The sequence below is a fragment of the Octodon degus genome, unplaced genomic scaffold (genome assembly GCF_000260255.1).
Source record: "Octodon degus isolate 3935 unplaced genomic scaffold, OctDeg1.0 scaffold00130, whole genome shotgun sequence".
NCBI lineage: Eukaryota > Metazoa > Chordata > Mammalia > Rodentia > Octodontidae > Octodon > Octodon degus.
Window position 1 is genome coordinate 3,286,085 of NW_004524706.1, and position 25,014 is coordinate 3,311,098.

The 25,014-nt window shown below is 41.6% G+C and overlaps 1 protein-coding gene across 3 annotated transcripts in view; it reads right to left on the reverse strand.

The window, feature by feature from the left end:
- Positions 1-25,014, reverse strand: part of Kiaa0319l (KIAA0319 like) — a 127,869-nt gene that overhangs the window by 19,758 nt on the left and 83,097 nt on the right. For all 3 annotated transcript variants that reach the window (XM_023701014.1, XM_004641007.2, XM_023701015.1), the window contains exons 4-10: positions 18,544-18,790; positions 15,970-16,071; positions 12,547-12,644; positions 8,975-9,062; positions 7,666-7,758; positions 6,022-6,154; positions 970-1,198 (exon numbers count right to left, since the gene is read on the reverse strand). In XM_023701014.1, the coding sequence (XP_023556782.1) occupies positions 970-1,198; positions 6,022-6,154; positions 7,666-7,758; positions 8,975-9,062; positions 12,547-12,644; positions 15,970-16,071; positions 18,544-18,790 (990 nt within the window). The remainder of the gene's footprint in view (positions 1-969; positions 1,199-6,021; positions 6,155-7,665; positions 7,759-8,974; positions 9,063-12,546; positions 12,645-15,969; positions 16,072-18,543; positions 18,791-25,014) is intronic.

Below are 25,014 nucleotides of genomic sequence, written 5' to 3' on the forward strand. Positions count from 1 at the left end.
AAATAAATAAATAAATAAATAAATAAATAAATAAAATTTTTTTAAAAAAAAAGAAGAAGAAGGAACATTATAAATAATTCAGGGGAAATTTTCAATGCAGAAACTTCCTATAGAACATTAGGCAAAAACTGGTAGCCTGTGGGCTGAATTCTGCCTGCAGACACTTTTTTGGCCAGTAGGGTCCAAAAATGTGGAAATTTCACATAAAGTTCCCAAGTTCTACCTGCTTTTGAAAAGCTCAACTAATAAGCAATGCCAGGAACACACTTCTATGTGCCGCTGGAACCAGAAAGCGGAGGCTTGTTTCACTTGGGGCTTCAGCCCCCGGCTCGCCACAGTCCCCAGCCAGTTTCTCTCATGTACTCATGTGGCCTGCCTCAGGACAGACCTAGTCTCCTGCTGAATATCTCCACAGAGAAGACAGTTCCGCTAATGCTGGCACAGCACACTAGGACCCGTGCCCTCGCGGCTTGTAAGTAACTTGAGTCTCTGTGATCACCAACAACAACTTATTTCTCATCCAGCCCTTTCTTCTATTCTTTTTTTTTTTTCTTCAAATACTAAAGGTTTAAGATACAGATTGGTGCTTGCGACAGGCCTGGTGGCACACAAGTGCAGTGCAGGTACTCGGAAGGCTGAAGCAGGAGGACTGCAAGTCCAAGCCCAGTCTAGGTAACTTAATGAGATTTTGTCTCAAAGTAAGAGACAGAGGAAAAAAATGGAGGTAAGGTGGGGATGTAGCTCAGTAGTAGAATGTCCCTCGGTCCCCAGTACTGGGGAGGGGGACTGTTGCTAACACATTAATCAAAGACTCAAGGTCCCTAAAACTTTCTAGATTTGTCTTTTGGATTTTTAAAAAATCTAAATGCGCAAATCTGACTTCAGTAATTCAAATGAAACAAACCCTGGTTGGGTGACCCAATCCAGCAGAAAAACGAGCCAAAGAAGACAGGAAACGCTCCTTCCTACCTGCATCTCCACCACTTTTCCCTTGCTGTTTGGGCTGAGGGACCACTCGTAGCTGGTGATGCCGTGATCATCGGTGCTCTGGTTCCCAAAGAGGGTGATAGAGTTTTGAGGCAGTGTGATCACTTGGTTGGGGCCTGCATTGGCCACAGGCGGGTAGTCCACAGCTTTGTTCACAGTCAGGTTTGCGGTGGTGGAGTTGGTAGCTCCATCAGAGTCTACGACAGTCAGGCTATCAGGGCAGAAAGAGCAGAGCAACAAACCGATGGGTTTGAGGGAAGAGGAAAAGATCTAGAAAAGCGAGACTAGAGAAATGTAGGCTAACAGGATTACCTGTCTTACCCACTCCTCTTACAAAAGCAGACAGTAACAACAGAAGACAACACTGACTGAGGGATCCTGTGTGGAAAACACTGCTCCGAGTACTTTGTAGCTCAACGAATCCACAGAAAAGCTCTGCGCAGTCCTATCTTTATCTGACTCCTTGCAATATGTGGAAACTGAGGCAAAGAGGTACAGTAACTTGCCCAAGGTCACACAGCCTGAGGGTATGGATGTGGGATCTGAATGTAGGCAATACATCCCGGCAGCCACACGCACTAAGTGGGTGCACACCTTCACAGCAGCCACAAAGCATATGCCCATCAGTCACTCTGCAGGAGGCTGGCTAAGTCATCTGCCCAGCACGGTGCCATGAGCCCAGATGCAAGCCCAATCTCAAGAAGGGATAAGCCCTGGCCCCTGGCTCCATGGAGTTCCACAGTGCTGCTCTGCACAGAACACTCTGTCCGCAGCAGGTGGCCCCCACGGTGCTGTTTCAGCAGTCTGCATGTCACAGGGAGGGGCATCCTGGGCACACAGCCCCTGGGATGGACCAGGAGGGCTGGCTCCGGTAAGGCAGGAGCTTGAGATAGAAATGAATTCTCCTACGCAACAGGCCCACAGTTTGTGCCAGTGAGAAACAGGATTTGCAAGAGGGAAAAAAATGTTCTTTTCTAAGAGCAGGCTTTTACCTAAACGATGCCTTCCAGCTGAACAGCCTAAAGCTCCTCATGCCACCGCAGAATGTGAACACAAGCAAGCAAGAAGGTTTGGTATGATTCCATTTCGCTGACAGGAAAGGCATAAAAAAGACATGCAGTTTGTTTAAGTGTCACCACCAGCTGCACAGTCAGACATCTGGGGGGCCTTATGTACCCCGCAACCTTCCCTTTTCACCTTTCGCTTAAAGGGAATGTTTATTATCACATCCTTTAGAGAGAAAGTGCAAAACCCTGGGACACACACACACACACCGTGTGCACGCACATGTGTACATATCTGCAAGTACTGAAAAGGGCAATCACAGGGGTTCCACCTCCTTCTGTTTCCCTTTGCCTTCCCAGGTGTGTTACTATGCCCTACTGTCTGATACATCAATACCGACGCAAGTTAACAGATGGAAAAAAGACAGCTGTCCGTTGTTCTTTCATCCCAAAGAGTCCCCAGCTTGCCTGCAGGGATCCGGAAGCTCAACAGCAGCTGACTATGGGCTAGAAGAGGCTACCATCACCCAAAGCAGGGGAAGGAGACAGTATGTGAGCCTCAACCAGACTAAACCTCGCAGCAAATTCAATCCATTCTGACCATGTCACAGATTAAAAACTTTAAAGAGGAGGACTAGGCGATAAGAACTGACCCAGTACAGTATTCCATCCACCCAATAAACCACAGGCTCACACGGTGAGGGCTTTGTTGTGCTTTTGTTTACTTGCCTGCTTTAGTATATGTGATGCTGAAGCAAACACTGTTTGATTGGTTTTTTGGTTTTTTTTGTTTTTGTTTTTGTTTTTTTGCTTGTTTGTTTTTGGTTCTTTTATAAATCACATATTTTCCATTAATTAAATTAAATATGAAACTAGTGTCCCTAGCAGGTTTAATGTTACAGACTAGCCAAATTAAGGGGAAAAAATCGTAACATGTGATGCTGCTTTATTTAACTGCCTCTCTGCTGTAAGATTGTTTAGACTGGCTTCTGTTGGGCACACGTGTGCACATATATGACTGTTGTTTTTCTAAATCAATGATTCACAAGGAACCTTCCATTGTGCTTAAACAGAAGGATGAAACCAGAATTCTGATTTATTGTAAAGAAGCATCTCAAATTATTCTTAACATGTTTGAGTTTCTGGTGTTCATTTATAAATTATTTTGCTGTCAGCATAGATGAAATGATGATTGGTTATCTCTTTCTCTTGCCAGCCCCTATGTTTGCTTGTTTTGAGACAGGGTCTCACAATATAGTTCAGGCTGGCCTTGAACTCACTATGTAGCTCATAGGGACAATGATCTTTCTGCTTCTGGAGTGCTGGGATTACAAGCATGCACCACCATGCCCAACTCATTATGTTTAAAAGCTCAGAATCTGAAATCAGACTATATGTGGCAAAATATTTAACCTCAAAGTGCCAAAATGTCCTAATCTGCAGAAAGAGTGATCATAGGACTATATGAGATGCCACAAGCAGAGAGCTCAGAATAGTAATTATCACATAGTAAATAAATGTCCAGGGCTGGTAAGATGGCTCAGTGGTCTAAAGCACCTACTTAGAACAAGCTAAGCTAAACAAAGCACAGGGACCACGGTTCAATCCCCCAGCACCACATGCCAGCCAGCCCCGCCCCCAGTGGGCTGAGCTGGCCACACACACACAAAATAAATAAATAAATATTAAAAAATAAATAAATAAATAAATGTCCAAGAATATATCAGTTATTATCCTATTTAAAAAAAAAAGGATCAGCAATACCAGATCCAAGATGGCGGCCAGCCGGAGGCTGATGAAGGAGCTTGAAGAGATCCACAAATTTGGGATGAAAAACTTCCATAACATTCAGGTTGATGAAGCTAACTTATTGACTTGGCAGGGGCTTATTGTTCCTGACAACTCTCCATATGATCAGGGGGCCTTTAGAAATGAAATCAACTTTCCAGCACAGTATCCATTCAAACCACTGAAGACCACATTTAAACAAAGATCTATCACTCAAACACTGAGGAAAAGGGCAAGTTTGCCTGCTGGTAATTAGTGATGAGAACTGGAAGCCAGCGACCAAGACCGACCAAGTAATCCAGTCCCTATGGCCTGAGCACCTGCTCTGGGCTGACCTAGCTGAAGAATACTCTAAGGAGTGAAAAATTCTGTAAGAATGTTGAAGACTTTACAAAGAAATATGGGGAAAAGCAGCCTGTGGACTAAAATCTGCCACAAATGATTCCAGCAAGTGTGAGCAGAGACTCCGAGCAATGCACTCAACATCCCGCAAAGTAGGACTCTGTGCAAAATTGACAAGTGCCCCCACCTGGTGTTCACTTGTGGTGGTTACTAACTTTCTACAGTTTTCTTAATCAAAAGTGATCTAAGGGTCCAAATAGCTCAGCATATTAAAGTGCCTGCAAGCAGGCACAGGGGATGGGGGTTTGATCCCTGAGCCTGCCCTGTTGGCCCCACCCCTGGGGCATGCTGAGACAGCAATTAAGACTGGGCATGGTGGTGTGTGCCTGTAATCCCAGCTCTTGGGAGGCTGTAAACAGGTGGATCACTATGAGTCTGATCTAGTAGTGAGATCCCAAACACCCTGGAGACCCTTCCCTAAATGCAAAAAAAAAAGTGATCTAGTAGTCCATAAAAGGATTAAAATTTTCAGATATTCTAAAAAATAATATTAAAAATAAAAATAAAAAAGGATCAACCCTACTTAGTCTAAATTCTGTAGAGAATTTCCCATATTAGATGTTTAAGGAAAAAAATCACCTCCAGTCTTCATATGAAGCCAGTGAGAAGGCTCTAATCTTATAAGATGGTAAGTTATTTCCATTCAAGTGAAATCTTATTTATTTATATGTGTGTATGTGTGTGTGTGTGTGTGTGTAGTCAGCTCAGCCCACCGGGGCGGGGCTGGCTGACATGTGGTGCTGGGGGATTGAACCGTGGTCCCTGTGCTTTGCGAAGCTTGTTCTAAGTAGGTGCTTTAGACTCAAGTGAAATCTTGAGTCAATGAGACTGCTGCTAGGTCAGAGCTTGCATACTGATGTACACAGTGAGGTTTGTGCTAAAATGCTTGCCTCTGTGTCCCCAGTGGTGTCTAAACTTTGATAAATCTCAGGCCTGGAGGAAGACAGACACCTAGGAACAAGGGTTACGCTAGGAGGCACCAATGAGGCAGGGTGCACAGCAGGGAAAAAGGAAAGTCATGGTCTCTCCTCTCTGGAGGGATCTTGAAGGGGTTCATGGGAAATTGAGCAAGCATTTAAGGATGGCAGAACTTCAACAGATTGAGAAGGGCATTCAAGGAACAAAACCTATGTGCATCAAGTCAACGAGCAAAGTAGACTCGGGGGTTAGGAAATTACTTTAACTTCTGTGGAATCTCGGTGAAGTCACTACGTACAAGCACCTTCACTTTTCTCAGCTATACAACGAGGACAGTATTTCTACCTAGACTTGTATATAAGAGCTTCCGAACATAAAAGGAATTATACAGATATCAGGAGGATTACACTAGAATTAGCCGTAAAGCCCTATGAACCCCATTCTAAAATGTCAATACTAATTTCCCAGACAACTTTCTTTAATCAAGTTCTCCAAAAGCACCCACTAAAGAGAGGCCTACAAATCAGATCCAAGTAAACCACTACTCACACGTACAGACTTTTGAAGCACGTTAAGGGAAAGAGGCATTTTCCAAAGAAAAGCGATAGAATGAGAGCTTTTCTAGATTCTGCCTGAGAAAATCCAAGGAAGATGGGCCCTTTCCCTCAATGTACATATCCTAGAAGACGTCTGGAGATCTCTCAGGCGAGACTTTGAGAAGTACTAACTGTGGCAGGTCCTGATCTGTTACGCAAGGGCTGTGTCCTGCCACTGCTGTAATCACAAGAACCATAGACTTGGGGAACCAGTGGAACAAAGCCTGGATTACTAAGCAACACCACAGGGAACTGACACTCCTTCAAGCATGTAAAACCCACGTGGGGGCACACTATGGTCAACTGGAAGCTGAATTCTAATTTACCTGAAGGTGTAGTTCCCAGGAACGAGTTTGCTTAGTTTTAGTATGGCTGTATCTTCAGAAATCTTCTCTTCTCTCAGAGGTCCCTTAAGTTCCTCCCAGTGGTACTGGACGATTTTATCATCATCAGTGCTTTCTGGCCCACAGAGAACACCAGTTACAATGCGAGAATTCCGGGTCCCAACACTTAGCCAATTTACTTCGCAAACCAAAGCAACCCCCCAGGGAGTGAAAGCCAGGAAAACTTCAGGAAACGATAAGATTCTCTCCATAGAATGTTTTTCCCTAGAAATACTGGGACATCTGCCTGTCTAGGAATATTTCACTGTGTAGTTTTCCAAGGACTCCACCATATGAAACCACTGGTTAAAATGCTACTGTATTAAAAAAGAGAATCAATAAATTTTAAACACATGAAAGTATACCCAACTTCACAAAAAGAAACACAAATTAAAATTATACTCAAACCTACCAAATCAAAAACAAGTACATAATGAAATTATACATCCATATAATGGAATGCTTTATAATCATTGAAGGAATGAATAATTTATGTATCGATTCTGAAAACTTCTCAAAGATAAAGTATAATACATTAAAATGCATACAATGTATTGTCATTTGTGTAAACAAGGGGGACAAATACTATATATGTGTTTTCTGCATATGCATACTATATCTTTGGAAGAACATATAAAATAATAATATCATTGGTGGTCTGAAGAAACAGCTGAAAAGTCAGGGGTGGTATGATTCTTTTCACTGTACATTTTTATATATTATTTAATATCAACCTATTGAAAACTATACCATAAGACAGCATTACGTGAACCCTTCCTACCACTGCCTGTGACAAGTACTTCTTCCTGTTCTCTTTTTCATCCTGGCCTGCTGTTCTCCTCTTACCAGAACCTTCAACAGAAATGCTTAACTTTGCTCGACAGTCCTCTGCCAAAGCAGCGACTGCCTCTGACAAAAACTACTGTCAGTGCCAAGACAGTCAGAATAATAGGGCCTTAATGGATCTCAACAATAAAAAAAAACAAACAAATCCTGGTGAGAGGACAGGCCTGAAACCTGAACACGAACAGCCAGTAGCAAGAACAAAGACTCAGAAACGCTCTCCCACCATTCCTTGGGCACACAGCTCTGCAGTGTGGAATGTTAGCAAGGCCAGGGAGCGTGCGAAGCGGCAGCACACCGCCGAATTTCTGCAGCAGGTGGCTGACAACAATCTTGTTAGCCGTGAGGCCCAAGTGAGAGCTTCTAGGCCAGGGCTCTTAGTTGTTCATCTTGACATGATAGCAAGAAGCTTGGTTATTACAACCAAGAAAAGAAACCTGATCCAAGAAAATCTGAAAATTAGCCAGTTTCAACTAACATTATTATAAATGTATGCATAATCCCACCTTCTTACCATTTCACAGCAGAAATACTGTTTCAAACAAACCACATGGGATTTTCAAATAAGGATTGTCGGGCGGCTTACTTCCTAACCAGTTGCTTCAAATTGCCAGGCTTCCCATAACAGTCAAGAAGACTGGCCTAAGCAGAATGCAGACACGACTGGCCCTAAATCTTCTGCCAGAGTTTCTGTGAGAATTCACAGTAAATGTTTCTGTAACATCACACTTAGGCAATACTCACGGCTGCCATCAATGACTGTAGAAGTAGTTGGCAGAGAGATCTCCTGGAACTGAGGTGACACAATAGCAACAGGAGGCTGATTCTTGCGGGGCTCTGCAGGAAAATGACCCAGAGAGTGGAAAGAAGCTTTACACGTATGGGAGGGGCAACAACGCTGAGTAGACTACTAATCATTTTCCATTATATAACTGATATTTGAAGCATTGCCAGACGAGAAAGTCACAAGACCAGACTGCAGTTCTAACACGAGACACCTGGGGCTGTACGGGCCTCTTCCAATCCTCACCACTCCTAGGACAACATCCTGTGTATTCTTTTAATGCTCATGTGAAAAATTCCATAGCAGCCAGTGGCTGCCTCCAAGCCAGGCTGCCTAGGGATGGGGAACAAAAAGCCTTGCACAACAAAAACCTTGGCAAGCAAACCATCCCTTGGCACAGACTGCTGAAAAGATAACGAGTGCTTGTGCAGCCATCCCGGAGTTGACTGTGTGTGAGGCAACTACAGCTGAGGGAAGGGAAGGCCGCAAACTGCTCTGGTGCACCTGAATGACTGAGCTGTGACCCCAGTGGCCTTTTAGAAATAATCAAATTATTGACCTTGATACTTATTTCCTTGGCATGGAACCCAGGGCTTCATTCATGCTAAGCAAGTGCTCTGCCCTGAGATACATCCCCACCCCCGTGGTCATGTTTTTAAGATGAGAAGATTATCTTGGCTATACAGCTCAAGGAATGAAAAGAAAATCTATTACTAGCACAGACAGAAAACAGTAATTGTCTGAGCTACTCTTCAACTTCTTCCAAATTTCTCTGAAAACACAAAACAAGATACCTGCTATTATTATTTTCCATTTAAAAAGAACAAGAGGATCAATTTGATTTCCAAGTTGGAGATCAGTAGGGTTTTACTGAGGGATTCTGTGTAAGAAGGCCACATCTCTGGAAAGAGATCAGAAAGAGCTGGGCATCTGGCCCACTCTCCTCCTCTATCCCGCTCCTGTGTTCCTGGCTTTTTTGTCTCTTAACTTCAATACATGGTCCTCTTGAGCACCACCCACTTGGCGTTCTGCAGAGCATAAACCCTGCTGCACTGTGGGCCTAGTAACTGGTATTCCCCTGCCCAGCCCACTGTTTTAACTAGGAAGCCTGAAGAAGTACGTGCTTTGTCGCTACATTCTTTTAGTAAACTGAATTGCCCAATAAATATATCACAAAGAAAGAAGGGTAACTAAAAACCCCAAAGTCAAATCTGTTTCCCTCACGAGCCAAAGGGAGAAATGGGACACAGCCGGACTGGAAACACATACCTGGCTTTACTGTCACATTCACGTGGCCTTCCCCATGAGCGTTTTGGCCATCTACTATCACTCTGAACTCATACAGGCCTGGAGTCAGCTGCAGAAGTTAGAGAAGACCTTTCAGACAACCACAAAGAGTAGCAACTGCATTTAAGACAACATATATATCCAAGCTTTTCATGCTGAATCTTGCACTCTTTTCTTGCCCTAATTTCAAAACAGAAAATGTAAACTAGCTGAAGGTATTAAAGAATGAGTTAAACTAAAAAGAAATACAGCTTTTAATGTGACTCTTATTGCTAGCTGCCTCTGGAACAACAGAAGGGATTTCAATCTCTCTGTTCTCCCATTTTCTTTTGAGAAGAATGTTAAGAGCCCAACCATCCTAGTCACAGAGCTATGAAATTAAAATAATCATCTCTTCAAGAAAAACATCTTGTAAAAATACCAAATAGTTCCCAAATACCTGAATATTTTCCCCTCCCGATTTCTACTATGTATAAACATAACATAAAGAGACAAAAAAACAAACCCAAATCACCCACAACTTCAGTACTTCAACATATCAACTTATCATATTTTTCTGTTTCCTCCTGCTCCTTGACCACATACAAAAAATAGTTTTACAGGCTTCATTAGTTGCACAAACTGGTACTGAAAACCAGTCATGTCCCAGTCACTGCCTTAGCTTGGAGTTTGGGGGTGACCCTATCTTTGTGGAGCACATATTTCAGGGGTATTTAGGGTTTAGCTAAATGTAAAATACCACACTTTTTTTTTTTAATTTCTTCTATTCATTAGCATGAGCCTTTTTCCTACTATGATAAAGCCTTTTCAATATTATTTTAGGGGCTGGGGAGACGGCTCAGTGGAATAAGTGCTTCCCTGGCAAGCACAAAGGTCTGAGTTCTCCGGTTCCACCAAAAAAAAAAATTATTTTAATGACTACAGAATAGTATATGTAGGGCCGTCAAAATAGCTCAGCAGGACCAGGGACCAGGGTTTGATCCCACATGTCCAGCCAGCCTTACCCTGGTGCACTGAGCAGGCCACCGAGTCTGGGCATGATGGCACACAACTATAATCCCAGTGCTGGGGAGGCTGAAAACAGGAGGATCACTACAAGTCTGACTTGTGTAGTGAGACCCTGTACCAAATACAAATAAGGAAGAAAAAAAAAAAAAAAACAGTATATGCAATAATTAAGCTTTCTACATTTTTGGTTACTTGGGCTGTTACCTAAGTTTCACCATTATGATTAATGCTATAAGGAAAATCTTTCAGGAAAATAATTTTCTTTTTTTTTTTCTTTCTTTTCTCTGTCTATCTCTCTTATCTTTCAATTACCTTCTTTGGTGAAACACTGACTATCTACATGTAGCAGTTTCTATCACTTTCTCCTTGGCATGCTTGTCCTTCTGGGCTTTCCCTCTTTACCTCTTCCTTCCAGTTCCTTCCAGCCCTTAAGTAAACAATATTCCCTGAGACTCAAACCTCAACCTGCTTATTTCTTTGTTCCATATACTTCCCAAATTGACCTCACCTATAACTATGGCAAACTCTAAGAAATCAGTTTCTATCTGAGGCTGATGTCCATGTTTATCTCCCTATCCTGGTCTCTTGCTCTTCTTCCCCAACATCTAACAGGATCAGCTTCATACACGTCTCACTAGTACCTCAAGCTTACTCTACCCCTGACCTTCAAACCTGCTACTCTTTCAATGCTCTTCCCTTCAGTGCATGTCCACCTAAGGTGTCTAAGACAAAATGCTAGAATTATCTTAAACCTCTCTTCCCAGCCCACCCCAACCCAGTACCTTGACCATCATATTTTATCAAGTTGACTTCCACACTATTTTGCAAACCCACTCATTCATCTTCACCCACACTGCTATCATCTTACTTCTTAACCACTCGTCATAGCAGTTATTAAAGCATGGGCTGGAGATAGAAAGCTCTAGTTCTTTTTCAAGTGCTGGGATTGAACCCAAGGTCTCACACATGCTAGGCAAGAGCTCTATCACTGAGCTACATCTCCAGCCCTTTTCATTATTATTTTTTTAATATTATTTATTTATTTATGTGTGTGTGTGTGTGTGTGTGTGTGTGTGTGGCCAGCTCAGCCCACCAGGGGGTGGGGCTGGCTGGCATGTGGTGCTGGGGGATTGCACCGCGGTCCCTGTGCTTTGCTAAGCTTGTTCTAAGTAGGTGCTTTAGACCACTGAGCCATCTCACCAGCCCTTCATTATTATTTTGAGACAAGGTCTCATTAAGTTGCCCAAGTTGGCCTCAAACTTGCAATTCTCCAGTCTCAGCCTCCCTCCCAAGTAGCCAGGATTACAGGCCTATGCCACCATGCTGGGCTTAAACCTACCATTTAATAGCACTGTGAATTTTGACCAAACTACTTCTTTTTTTTTTCAATTTTCAATTTGCTCATTGGTAAATAGATATTAATAACTATATCTGAGAATGTTATGAAAATTAAAACAAATAATTGAGTAAAACAATTATCCCTGCATCTGGTGCATGGTATAAGTTCAACAGGTGGGTTTTCATTTTAATTTTATTGACTTAGCTTTTTTACTCAGGATAATATTTCCCCTCTAAATTTTTCTATAGATTCCTTATTCATCTTCCCATTTTTAGCTTTAACTTCTCTAATCTGTATATAAGGTATTCTTTCTAAACTAAAAATCTGAACTATATCTTCTGCTTTAAAACCTTTCAAAGATTTCCTATTTTCTGCACAAGACTGAAAGTGTTTGGTGACATACAAGAGTCTTCTTTGTGGCCCCTGCCTGCATCTCTCCAACTCACTTATGCTGCTGCTCTCATCCTACCTGAGGCTCAGGTGGGTAGAACCGTACACATCATTCCTTGTCCCAAAACTTCCTCTCTTGTTTTTGGCCCAGTACAAGTACTGTTTCTTCAGCTTAGGGGTATTTTCTCTCTACCACATACTCAGGAAGTCATCCTCCATGATCTAGGCAGGCAAACTCTAAGAAATCCAACTCCCCAGGCCTCCAATGACCCCATGCACTGACTTAGGACAGTGTTGTAATTACCTGCTTCCTGTCAGTGTCACCTAGGCTCTACTGTCCTTGAGCATTAAGATGATTAGTTCTCTGGTAATTCCAAATGGCAGCCACGTAACCATTGTACAATGAATAGCAGCTGAACGAATAAATCAATGAGATTGCCGGGCCCAAGAACACGAACATTTTTATGGCTCTTAATAACTATCCTGAATCCCAAAGGGACTGAGCCAACACATACACAGTCATGTGGCCACAAATAACCTCGTTTATCTCCCAGATTCTAAAATCCTTATGCTACCCTTCAAATCTGTTTAGTGTGTATTTTCAGCTATCACTACCATGCTGGTACAGTCTTCTCGCCATAAATGAAAATTTGAGAATCATGCACCAACAAACACTGGATGTCAGCCAGTCAGACTTTCAGAGGAATCACTTTCGGAAAATTGTTCACAACTTAAATGTGGACAGAAAATTCTATATTATCCATTTAAGAAAACAGTCAACTCTCTAAGCCTGGCAATTGAAAAGAAGCAAATTCACCTTTGACAGTTTCAGGAACTGCGAGTGCTGCCCTTCCATCTCTCCACTGTAGTCTTTCGGATGAGTAATCAGCTGCCAGTCGTAGGTGTAGGTTTCTCCTATAGAAGGGCCGTTACAAAACCATGAAAACACACACACACAAAAGACTGCCAATAACAAATCTTTGCTAATCTTGACAAGGTCTTTGCCTTTAAGACTGTACCCCAAAACCTGCAAGGAATCCGCACTGTCTGCTGGAGGCAGGATGGATTCTGCTGACTCAGCTCCTGAGGCTGCTAATTCTCGCCTGCTCACTCCTGTCCCTGCCACCTCAGGCCAACCCTCCCTACCAACAGCAGCCTGCTTGGATGTGGCACCTCACGGAAAATACATGCCCTACCAACCACTACAGATGAACTTGTTAGGAGCAAAGGCCATTTCCTCGCAAAACTTCTTTTGCAACAAAGAACAGCCATGACTTCTAAATAACATGGTTCAAAAATAGCTTTTTTACAGAGTGCTAACAATGCTCCTCTCACTGAGGTCATCACACCCTGGTGAGTTAAAAGAGCTACTTCATTCCTGCTGAGCTAAATAACACACTGCAGAAGATGGCAGGGCATGGCCCATTTAAAACAGGCCCCACTGAAATTAATTAAGACCAAATGAAGCAGTAAATGGTCCTCATTTTCAGCTCAGATGATATCAGTGGGAAGCACAAGAGTAGAATTTCTCTCCAGTAAAAGTAGTCTTAATTAAAAAAGAAAGAAAGAAAGAAAATAAAATTTCTGGCTAGGAAATGGTAGAATTTGGTGGGAAGGTGTAGTTTAAACTACTACGTAAAAGAGAAAAAAGAATGTCAAATGCTCAGCAAGTGGCAGTCATATTTTTTCTTTTCATGTGTTCAAACATCAAAGTTTGCATGTAGAACCTAATTCCGGGGCCAGGAGATAGCTCATTGGCACAAGCTCCTGCCTGGCACGTGCAAGGTCCTGAGTTCAATCCCTGGTACCAGAAAACAAAAACAGAACCTAATTCTAAGCGATCCTTTCTCTGGAGACCAGTTTTATTTTATGAGCCTGGGACTCAAGCTCTTCCTTCCTCCACCAAACTAGGACCATTCTGGCCAGCTGTCAGCCCTGGCTGCTTGCACATGCACAGGTGCGGAAGGCAGGTCCGATGGGCAGCCAAGAAGCAGCAGAGGCAGCACCTAGGCTGAGACACTTGCTTCAGCTGCATTTGGGAAATTTTCCCACACAGAAAAACAGATTCACATCAGTTTGGGGAACTGATAGTTTTATAAGACTTAAGTCTATCAATATAAATTGTAAAAAATAAAGTAAAAACTATGCTTAGGACAGAAAAGCTCAGGAGATGAATGTTGCCTTACGAGAAGAAATCTGCCCAAAGTAGGAAGGACAGACTGTAGGTGTGTTAGAAAGGAGGCTGACTGTACAGCATTAGGACTTGGTTCTGAAACCAGACCTCTGGACCCTGCCGGGATCCTAACATGCTGCCCCAGGGCAGTTGGCCCTGCCCAGCGGCCCAACCTTGGAAAGCTTGAGATCACCTTCCGGGTCTGATTAAGGCTGAAGAACCTGGGCAAAGGGGAGTTGCAAATCTGATAATTTGTAATACTGACCTCCAAGATGACAGAAACTCTGAAAAGTGTACACAAATACACGTCAGAAAAAATGCAGTAGAGCACAGTGGATCTTTCACGAAAGAGTGAAAGTGTAAGTAACCACAGCTCAGTGCAGCTTTCTCCTGTCCACCCCAAAGGCCACCAGTTCCACTCAGGTTAACTTGCCAGCCAAGGAAGGAAGCAAAGAGCTTCTCTAAAGGAAGCTGAAATAAGTTGATAAAATCTCAATCTGAGAGCAGAAATACAGATTATAGGAGGCTTTGTATTCTAGGGAACTATTTTTGTATAAATAAAGAATATAATTTTAAAAACATGTCTTTTTAAAATGAAAGAAGCTATCCTGAATGCAGAGAAACATTGTGACTTTTTTTTTTTGGGGGGGGGGCTCTTTTTGAGGCAGGGTTTCACTATGTTGTAGCCCAACCTGGTGTCAAACTCACAGTGATCCTCCTACCCTGGCCTCCCAGGTCCTGGGATCACAGGCATGAACCACCACATCCAGCAACATAAGCCTAAACAGACCATTTCCCAATTTTGCTTGTATCACAGGGTTTCCTAAGAGAACTTGCTGCATTTTTCGTAAGTCAGACCTCGATATAACAAAGCCTTCAAAGGTGAAAGGGTGGTCACTTTACAAAGGTTTCCTCAAATAGTGAATTATCTACCAACTCATTTATATTTTATAAATCTGAATTTTTGTGTATCACACATTGAGCCTTTTTTAGATAGAGTCTCACGTAGTTCAGGCTGTCCTTGAATTCACTACACAGCTCAGGCTGGCCTCAAACTTGAGGCAGTCTTCCTGCTTCAGTTTCCCCAAGTGCTGGAATTACTATCAGGCACTACTACATCCAGCCGAGTTTATCTTTTAAATGATAAACCCATCATAGCCATCATCCTGAATAACCTCTCCAAATCCTACATTTGCTATTTACTAGTTGCTTGGCCAAAATAAACAGGTTAATCTATTGGGGGATTTTGCTTTCATTCTGATTGAATCCAGGTCTTCGTGCACGCTGGGCAAGTGCAGTTAACACTGAGCTGCATTCCCAGTCTTTTTATGTTGAGACAAACTGCAGGCTGGCCTTGAAACTGTGATCAACTGACCTTAGCCCTTGAATAGCTAGGTTTACAGGTGTGCAACACAATGACCAATTAAACAGATTAAGCTGTCTCAGTTTCTTGTACTTTTTGTTTTTTGTTTTTGATCTTACAAGGGTCAGGCTGGCCTTGAACTCAGGACTCTCCTGCCTTTGCCTACCCAGTGCTAGGATTATAAGCATGCACTACCACACCCTACTCTTGCTCTTAAAATGAATGTACTACCACTGAATATGTAAGATCTACAACTGATGAGCATCAGCTATACAGTAGTTACTAAACTAAGGGATTTATATACTGTTTCATTTATAAATTAATGGATCCCTTTCAATGGATACCTCAAATTAATCTTGTGAATTAGAAACTGTTACTCCAATTTTTCTAAGAAGCAGAAACTCAAAGAAGTCATTTGCTTAAAATCATTCAACCAGTGCCTGGTTCAACTGGGATTTGCACTCAGGCTTGCCATCAAGTGAGGATTGAGTCATGTTTAGACTTGCCCCTGATCTCGAACTCTGTATTACATTACCAACTGTATCACAGAGATACACACACACAATCATGCTCCGGCATACCCCATATCCTCAGTGGACTACTGTGAGGAGGGAGCTGAGGTATGTGGATATCACGATAAACTGAAATGATATCTGAATGTAAAAGTTTTTTGTTTTTTTTTTGTTTTGTTTTTTTTTTTTTACCTTGCTGTGGTTCTTGGAGAACATACGCATTTAATTCAACTTCATTCTTAGGCAGGGTTATCTGGACACTCTTTCCAGCAGACACCACCAATTCTTTTACCTCTGGAAACAAATCAAATATACCAGTGATAAGAAAAATAATAAATCAATCCGGACTGTACCATGTCTCTCCCTCTTTTCCTGAACGATATTCAACTACTGCCTTCATTTACTAATCATTATGTTTTACTCTCTAATTGTCTGAAGGTTGATTCTGCCTTCACCTTCCCATTGAAAAGGATCCCTCAAGGTCATCCAGTGAGTTGTCTCTCAGCAAGTCTAAATGTGACTCAATCCTCACGCATCACCTTGGTGGCCTCTACTCCTGCACCACCTCCATCTTAATGAAATAGCTTTTGGATAATCATCATACCATATCTATTTTCCTTCCTTTTCCTTTGACTTTTTCTGCACTGTATTTTAACTAGGATATTTCCCCAAGTCCTCCTTACATATTATTTTCCACAGTTCAAATTCTATCTTAAGGATCATCTCTATTCTGATAAGTAACTTTCTGGGGGGAGTTGAGGTGGGATCTTGCTATGTAGTTCAGGCTGGCCTTGAACTTGTGTCAATCCTCCTGCCTCTGCTTCCCAAGTGCTGGGATTAGAGACATATATTACCACACCTGACTATGTTGTTAAATATATTTTTATTAAGATACATAAATAAGAAAGCAAATGTCAGAGGACATGCATTTCCTTCCATTACAACTCCCACAACACTTGATTTGCTGTTCACAATTAGATTATTCCAACAATGTTTTGTTTTGTTTATGTATTTAGTACAGGGTCTACAGGGTCTCACCATGTAGATCAGATTCATAGTGATTCTCCTGTTTTGAGCCTCCAAAGCTCTAGGATTACAAGCCCACCACCATGCCTAATTGCAGTCCCCTCTCAGCGTGCCCTGGGGGCAGGGACAGCACAGCACACCGGGGATTGAACCCAGTCTCTGAGACTGCCCAAGCAGGCACTTTAGTCCACTGAGCTATCTGGCTGGCTCTTGTTTTGTTTTTTGAGACAGGGTCTCACTTTGCAGTTCAGGCTGACCTTGAACGTACTTTGTAGCCCAGACTGACATGGAACTCACAGAGATCCTCCTACCTTAGCCTCTTCAGTGCTGTGACTATAGCCGTGCCCCACAACACCTAGCTTATTCTAAGAATCTTAATCTCCCTTCTACTAGCTCTCCCCATGTCAGTCTATTCTGTTTCCTAAAACAATTACCACCTTACCACTATTAGTCTTTCTAAAATACCCACCATGCTACTCTCCTATTTAAGACCTCCAACCCCTCAGCATGTTTAAGCGAATCACCTACCTTGGCATTAGAAAACCGCCATCACCTAATCTCATTGTAGCACTTTTCTTACCCATTTCTCCCTCTGGTTACATGAACTTTCCCTCATGTACTACAAGAAAGTCATTGTCTACTCTGGAGCCTGGGTGTCAGTGGCTCCCTTCCACCCCCAGGATGTAACTAAAAATACATGCAGACCATGGAGAACCATTGGTTATAGGAATCTCATTTCTTCTCTGACAGTAACTGTTCATTTGTAGGAGACCTCAACACCAAGAGGGCTTAAAGCAAACTAGAGGCTGGGCAGCTCATATTTCAAGACCAGGAGGTGAGAAGGGCTTCCTAGATAAATATGAAACTTGAGATTTATCTGCTTTTCCTTTGGAGCATTGCACCTGGAGAAAAATGAAACCATCCTTTATAGAAGCTACAGCCTCTGGATGCCCCAGGAGATAGAATAAGAGCTCCCTGAAGTGACTTTCAGAAAAATAAAAGAATAAAAGAAACCATTATACTCACAGAAAGTACAACAAACCAAAAACTAATCAATACAGTACAACCCAAACCCTTCACAATTACACTGAAAATCACAGGCATTCGACCTGAACACAAAAATTATTTTGGTGTGTCAGGATTGCAACCATAACATCTTATTTTACATGACCACGAAAGGAGATCCTGGGAAATTAAAAACTGGCAAAAACTTCTCCTTTATTGGCTTCGATTTTTTCAAGGCTAACTGTCAACCACTGATTAATCATGTCCTCCTTATTCCTTAGACCAGCACCAGTGAAGTAAAGACCTACTAAAGTAACACTATGTGTGTAAATCTCCCTTAGGTTGCTTTAAAAATGAAGACACTCTAAAAATCAGAGACAAACAATCTGAACTACAAACAGCCTTTCAGAAGGCAAACAGGTGCAATGATCCCACTCTTCTTTCTAGCAGCTTCTGCTTCGTTCCTTGAACATTACTTAATTGAACCTCATGCCTTTAAGCCACAGTGGAACCTGACTCTAAGAAAATGAGTCTCATAAAATTCCACAGGCTGGGAACCTGTTGAGAAAGAGATTTAGAGCTCCAAGTCCCCTGGTTACAAGAGCACTGATGAATATTTTTTCCTTAACATACAGAACTCAAGCCATCCATCCCTCTGTTCCTCTTTCCAAAGAGGACACTGATCAAATGTTCTGCTTTCCCATTTTATCTCCAAGGCCAGGAGCAAAGGGTCACCTGGTGCCGACGCTGAGGTGCTCTGGAAAGAGGCTCGGGGGGTAGGGGTAGCATAACTGTAGGAGGGAGCCACTGGAAGAGGGGTGGCAGTTTGGGTTTTCCCAGGACTTTTTACTTGCTGAGTGCTGAGCATAGTACCGAGATCCTCTGATGTTTCAGGCTGCATTGAAACATTCTTTGACCAACCAGGAATCTCTGAAGTAAGGTTTGTAGTTAAAAGACTGGAACTTGTAACTCCCTTGTGGACCTAAAGAAATGCAAAATTTAGTATGAGTAGGCAAGTTACAGTTTCTCAGTTTATGTCTCATGAACCAATAGCACATTAAATAATTTCTCAAAAAATGTTAAAATGCCAAACATATTAAAAGAAATTTATGTCACAGTCAAAACCAACTGGTGTTAAAAACTGATATAAGGGCTGAGAGTTTAGCTTGGTGATGGTACGGTGCTTGCCTAGCATGGTACAGGCCTGGGTTTGATGCCCAGAAGGGGGTGGAGGGATGGAAACAAATCTCAGGCTTTCTTTTTAGTGAAGAATTTTATTTAAAACAAAATAGGTAATAACTATGTTATCTGTGCACTTTTGGTTCCTTGTGTGAGCATTTATATTAAATCATTCTATAAATCCATATTGAGCCCCTATGGTGGAACAGGTCTTATGGATCCAAAATATAAATAAAACTAAGCATTTTATTCACAACTGGTGGGAGAAAGAGAAGTAAAAACATAATAAATCCGAATGTTTCATATATGAAAGTTATGATGCACAAAAGAAATCATCTGAAGGGACTAAAGGCGCTCCTAGGAGAGAAGTGGGGTACGGTTAAGGACGCTATTTTTTCAAAAAGAAAAGGCTTCATGGACAAGAAGAGTTCTAAGCTGAGTTTCAAAGGATAAAATGTTTATTACACACACAAAAATGCTGAGGTGAGAGAATGAAAAAAAGAAAATTGTCATGTGTTTGCTTGGAACTGAGAGGGGAAGACGCAGGGAGCAAAGGAAGATGATGGGAAAGAAAGCCAGAGCCAGGCAGAAGGCGCTGCAGGCCACTGAGTGGAACCAAGGTGGTGGGCAACTAAAGCGTGATGGGGGAAGCAACAATCCATGTTTCTATTGTGCTGGTCCATCATAAAAAGTAGTGACATACCTAAGAAATCTTTGCCAAACCAAGATCATACAACTTTTCCCCTGTTCTTATTCAATTCTTATGCAATTTTATAACTTGGGCAAATGATCCACTTTGAGTTGTTCTCTACAGTGTAAGAGGAGTCAACAGTTTGTGTTTTCATATGTCATTATCCAATTGTTTTGGCTATTGAAAAATTATCCTTCCCCCACTACACTGCCTTTGGCACATCAACTGATGATACACATGTGGATCCATGTGTGGGCCCATCAGCTTTGTCTATTGCTACACCAATATCATGACCTTAATTACTATAGGTTTATTTTTATTTTATGTATGTACGTATGTATGTATGTATGTATGTATGTCTTTTTGAGATAGGGTTTCACTATGCAGTTCAGGCTGGCTTTAAATTCACTATGTAGAGCCACTGTAGTACATTGAGCTCCATAGAGACAGCGCTGGGGCAAGTGAGAGCCGGATGGGCACTGGGCGACTCTGTGCCTCACTGAGGAAAATAAGTAAACATGGGCAAAAGAGATCCTAAGAAGCCAAGAGGCAACCATGTCATCATGTGCATTCTTTGTGCAAACTTGCCAAGAGGAGCACAAGAAGACCCAGATGCTTCCGTTAACTTCTCAGGGTTTCTAAGAAGTACTCAGAGAGGTGGAACACCATGTCTGCTAAAGAAAAAGGAAAATTTGAAGATATGGCAAAGCGGACAAGGCTTGTTATAAAAGAGAAATAAAAACTTATATTCCTCCTAAAGGAGAAACAAAACAGAAGTTCAAGGATCCCAATGCACCCAAGAGGCCTCCTTCGGCCTTCCTCTTGTTCTGAGTATCACCCAAAAATAAAAGGAGAACATCCTGGCCTCTCCATTGGTGATGTCGCAAAGAAACTTGGAGAAATACAGAATAATACCGCAGCAAATGACAAGCAGCCATATGAGAAGAAGGCTGCTAAGCTGAAGGAAAAGTATGAAAAGGACATTGCTGCCTACTGGGCTAAAGGAAAACCTGATGCATCAAAAAAGGGAGTCGTCAAGGCTGAAAAAAAGCAAAAGAAGAAAGAGGAGCAGGTTGAGGAAGTAGGAGGAGGGAGAGGAGGAAGAAGATGAGGATGAAGAGGATGATGATGAATAAGTTGGTTCTAGCACAGTTGTTTTTTTTTTCTCTTCTTGTCTATAAGCATTTAACCCCCCTGTACACAACTCACTCCTTCTGAAAAAAAAAAAAAAAGAAAGAAATGTTAAGAAAAAAAAACCTCACTATGTAGCCCAGGCTGGCCTTGAACTCACAGTAATCCTCCTGCCTCAGTCTCCCGAGTGTGGGGATTACAGGCATGCACTACCATGCCTACTATAGGTTTAAAATAAGTCTTAAAATTAAATAGTTTTAAGACCACCAGTTTGTTGTTCCTTTTCAAAACTGTTTTGATCATTCTAGGTCCCAGTTCACGAACATGGTTATATTCGTCTCCCAGAGCTGCTGACAAATTACCTGGAAACTTAGCAGCTGAAAACAACAGAAAGATTTCACAATTCTGGAGGACTAAGGAGGCTCCTCTTTGCCTGCTCCAGTTCCCAGAAGCTCTCGGCTTTCTTTGTGTCAATGGACGTCTAATCTCTGTCTCCATCTTCACAGGGTCTTTTCTCTGCCTCTGTGTGTCCAAAAGTCCCTTTTCTTTCTTGTGTGGTCCCCAGTCATGGATTTAGAACCCTAAACATTGGATGATTTCATTTCTAGATCATTAATTAGAAACAGCCTAATATTTATAAGTACTCTATTTCCAAACAAGGCAAGATGCTGAGGTTCCGGAGGGACTGGAGGGTGCCAGGGTACAGACAACAGCAATCAACCATCCAATGGTTCATCTCTCCATTTATCTAGCTTTCAAATTTCTCTCAGCAATGTTTTGTAGTTCTGAGCATGTAAACGCTACATATATTTTAAGTTATTGCTAAGTATTTTATGTTTTTTGGATACTATACATCTTTTAAACACCAATTCCCAATTTCTCATTGCTAATATACAAACACAACAGAGGTCGTGTGCTGGCCTTACACCCTACAGTCTTGACAAATTTTATGTAGATTCCTTGGAAGTGTTCAGTTACATAGTCAGATCTTCTATAAATAGAGGCGGTTTGGGTTCTTCCTTAGCAATTGTATTTTTTTCTTTTCTTTTTTTTTTTTTTTTTTTTTCTAGCATTATCACAATATACAGACCTCTAATACAATGCTGAACAAAAAAGGTTAGGGATACTTCCCTACTTAAAGAACTGTCACCTCATTTTCCTGTAAAACTGAAAACAGTTATTTTATTGATTTTTATGGTAGTGGGGACCGAACTCAGGGCCTTTAAACTGAATGACAGCCCAGCCCTGTTTATTTATTTTGAGATGAGGTCTCTCTCACCATCTCCCCATACTAGGGAGGTGCTTAGGCTGCCAAGCTATCTCCCCAGTCCTCCTAATTTTTTTTCAAGTCTTATAATACTTGGTTGGAAAATGTACATCTTAAGTAACATGACGCAAAAACTCTGGATTCAGTTTTATTATTCTGAAGGGCTGTTGATTATTTTTAGTAACTTACCTGTACTTTAAATGCAGATTCTGACTTCCCTACAGCATGTTGCTATACTTGTCTTGGCTCAGTTTTTCTTTTATTTTCTTTTCATCTATTTATTTATGTATATATCTGCTCCTAGGGATTGAACCTAGGGCTTAATTAGGCAAGATTCAGTCTTTTCATTCTTGTTTTTGTTTTAGTTTAGTTTCTTAAGTCTGCAGTTAGTAGTCTGTCTGTCTGTCTGTCTCTCTCTCTCTCTCTCTCTCTCACACACACACACACACACACACACACACACACACACAGATGTAACATATGAGCAGGAAAGCATGAAATATACCCAAGGAGAAAAGGCAGTCAACAGAACCAACTGCAGGACCCAGGGCTGGGGAGATAGCTCAGCAGCATAACCGTCTGTCTGGCAAGTGCAAGGACCCAAGTTTGATCCCAGGTACCACACGCTGTGCTGGCCCTGAAACTGGGCGTGGTGGCACAAGCCTGTAATCCCAGTGCTGGGGAGGCTGAGGCAGGAGGTTCACTACAAGTTGACCCTGTATCTAAAAAAAGCAAAAGAAGAAGAAAAAAAAAAAAAACAAACTCCAAGTTGACTCAGATGTTGGAATTAGTAGTCAAGAAATCTTAAGTTGACTCAGAGCTGGGTTTTGTTGATTATCTCCACCCCCGCCCCCACAAGTGTATTACTCTTTTGTGTTCCTTTGCTGGACACTCTGTCTACATCATGTGGCTCTGGATTTTACTGTGTTTTCTTTGGAACTGTCCCTGTACTCCATAGGCCACACCTCTTCTGTACAGTTTAACAACTGATATTACTCTACATATTTTTACAGCTGCCTTTTCTGCCTGTGACTTGCTAACAAGACAAGAATCTGGCCAGAGATTATATTCAGGTTTAGATTCTGTTCTTGCCATGCTTTTGTTGCTTTTGGGAGTTCCTCCTAACTTTTTAGCCTTAGATTGTATCCTCTGGCATCTCCAGCACACAAGATTTCACATTTCTGCCACTGGGTGCCCTGTGGTTAGGAAACAGACTCAGTTAAAAAAGCAGTAAACTCACGAGTTCATCTGGTCCTCTGATTTCTGCCTGCTTTTTCCCCAAGCAGATGCAGTTTATAGGCTAAACTAGAGATCCTGGTGTATAGTCAGCTGTGAGTTTTCTCATGCATAAGGTCCTCCTATTAAATTTTCAGATATTTTTTATATTGTGAACTCCGTTCTTAGTCATCATAAGAAAGTAAGGCTGAGGCTTTCCACAGCCATTCTCCTCTGCTGCGGAAATTACTGAACACCCTCAAGCAAAAACTTTTAAAACTGCAAATACATACTTCTTACCACTTCCAGTTGCTATTTCTTAAAATTAAACTTTCTTCTAGGCTCTGTCTGCTTCTGGAGTCTTACCAGTTCCTTTAGATACTTTTTTTTTTTTTTGATGGAACCAGGGATTGAACTCAGACCATTGCACTTCCCAGGGAAGCGCTTCTTCTACTGAGCCATCTCCCCGGCCCTAGATACCTTTTTTAAAAGAGATTTTATTATCTGTAGGAAGGTTCAGGAGACCACTTCATTCTGCCATCATTACTGGAAACTGCTCCTGTGAGATATGTTTTAAAGTATTAATGTTCTAATATTTATAAGGCTGAAATAGATATGGGATTTGGTGGAAAAGTCTAAGACGACACCCATGTTTCTACCCTGAGTGAGTTAGCAGCATCAAAAATGAAGGCAAAATATCAAAGAGCAACCTTGAGAAAATAAGAGGCAAGTTATGTCCTAGAATCCAGAGGGCCTCTGGGAAATTCCAGTAGAGATCAGACTTGGATTCCAGTTGCTAGAGGCACAAAGAGGGACAAACAAACAAACAAAGCATGTAAGCAAGGGAAACAGAAGCTCATAAACAGAATATCTGAAAACACCAACACTTAGGATGCAAGTAGATGCAACAGTTCACAAAATTGACAAAGAATTTATGGGTCAGAAAGTAGGGAAAAAAACTAGGAAAGTGTGTCATAACAAAAAAACAATGGAAAGCTGCAACTAAGAAGAACTAATGCAGAGAGACCCAGTGAGATAAGAACTGAAAAGAACACACTAAACTGGCAATTGTGAAGTTACTTGGGACACCAGGAAGAGTAGCTTCGGTGGAACCCAAATTCCACAGGGTTGAAGATTAAATAGAAGTGAACTAAGGAGAAAAAGCAAATGTAGACTACGTTTGATATTCATGAATAAAAAGCACAAAAGTACATTACAATACTAACTAAAGATGCAAGTAGACAAAATCAAGGACATATTTAGAAGTAATAAATTTAAATAACAAACATCGTGTTATGGTTTGGATCTTTTTTTTTCCCCCAGATGTAATTCTGCTTTTATTTACTATAGGCTCAGCTTCCAAGTCCCTCTTACAGAGACCAAAGAGTCAATAAAAATACAGTCGTCCCTTGGTTTTCAAAAAATATTAATCTAAATTATTTACTGTGGATTTTTCTCTATATCTCGGGATTTTGCAATACTGTACAGTATACATACGTTGTTAAAATTATGTAGGTTTACGAGTTTAGAAAATGGTTAAGAGTATTAGTTTTGTTTTTTATTAATTTTATTGAGAGACAAACAGCAATGAGACAGTTTCAAAACCAATTAGTAGGACAGTTTCAATAATTAATACATTGGGGCCAGGGAGATGGCTCAGTGGAATAAGTGCCTCCCTGGCAAGCACAAGGGCCTGAGTTCAATCCCCAGTTCTGCCAAAAAA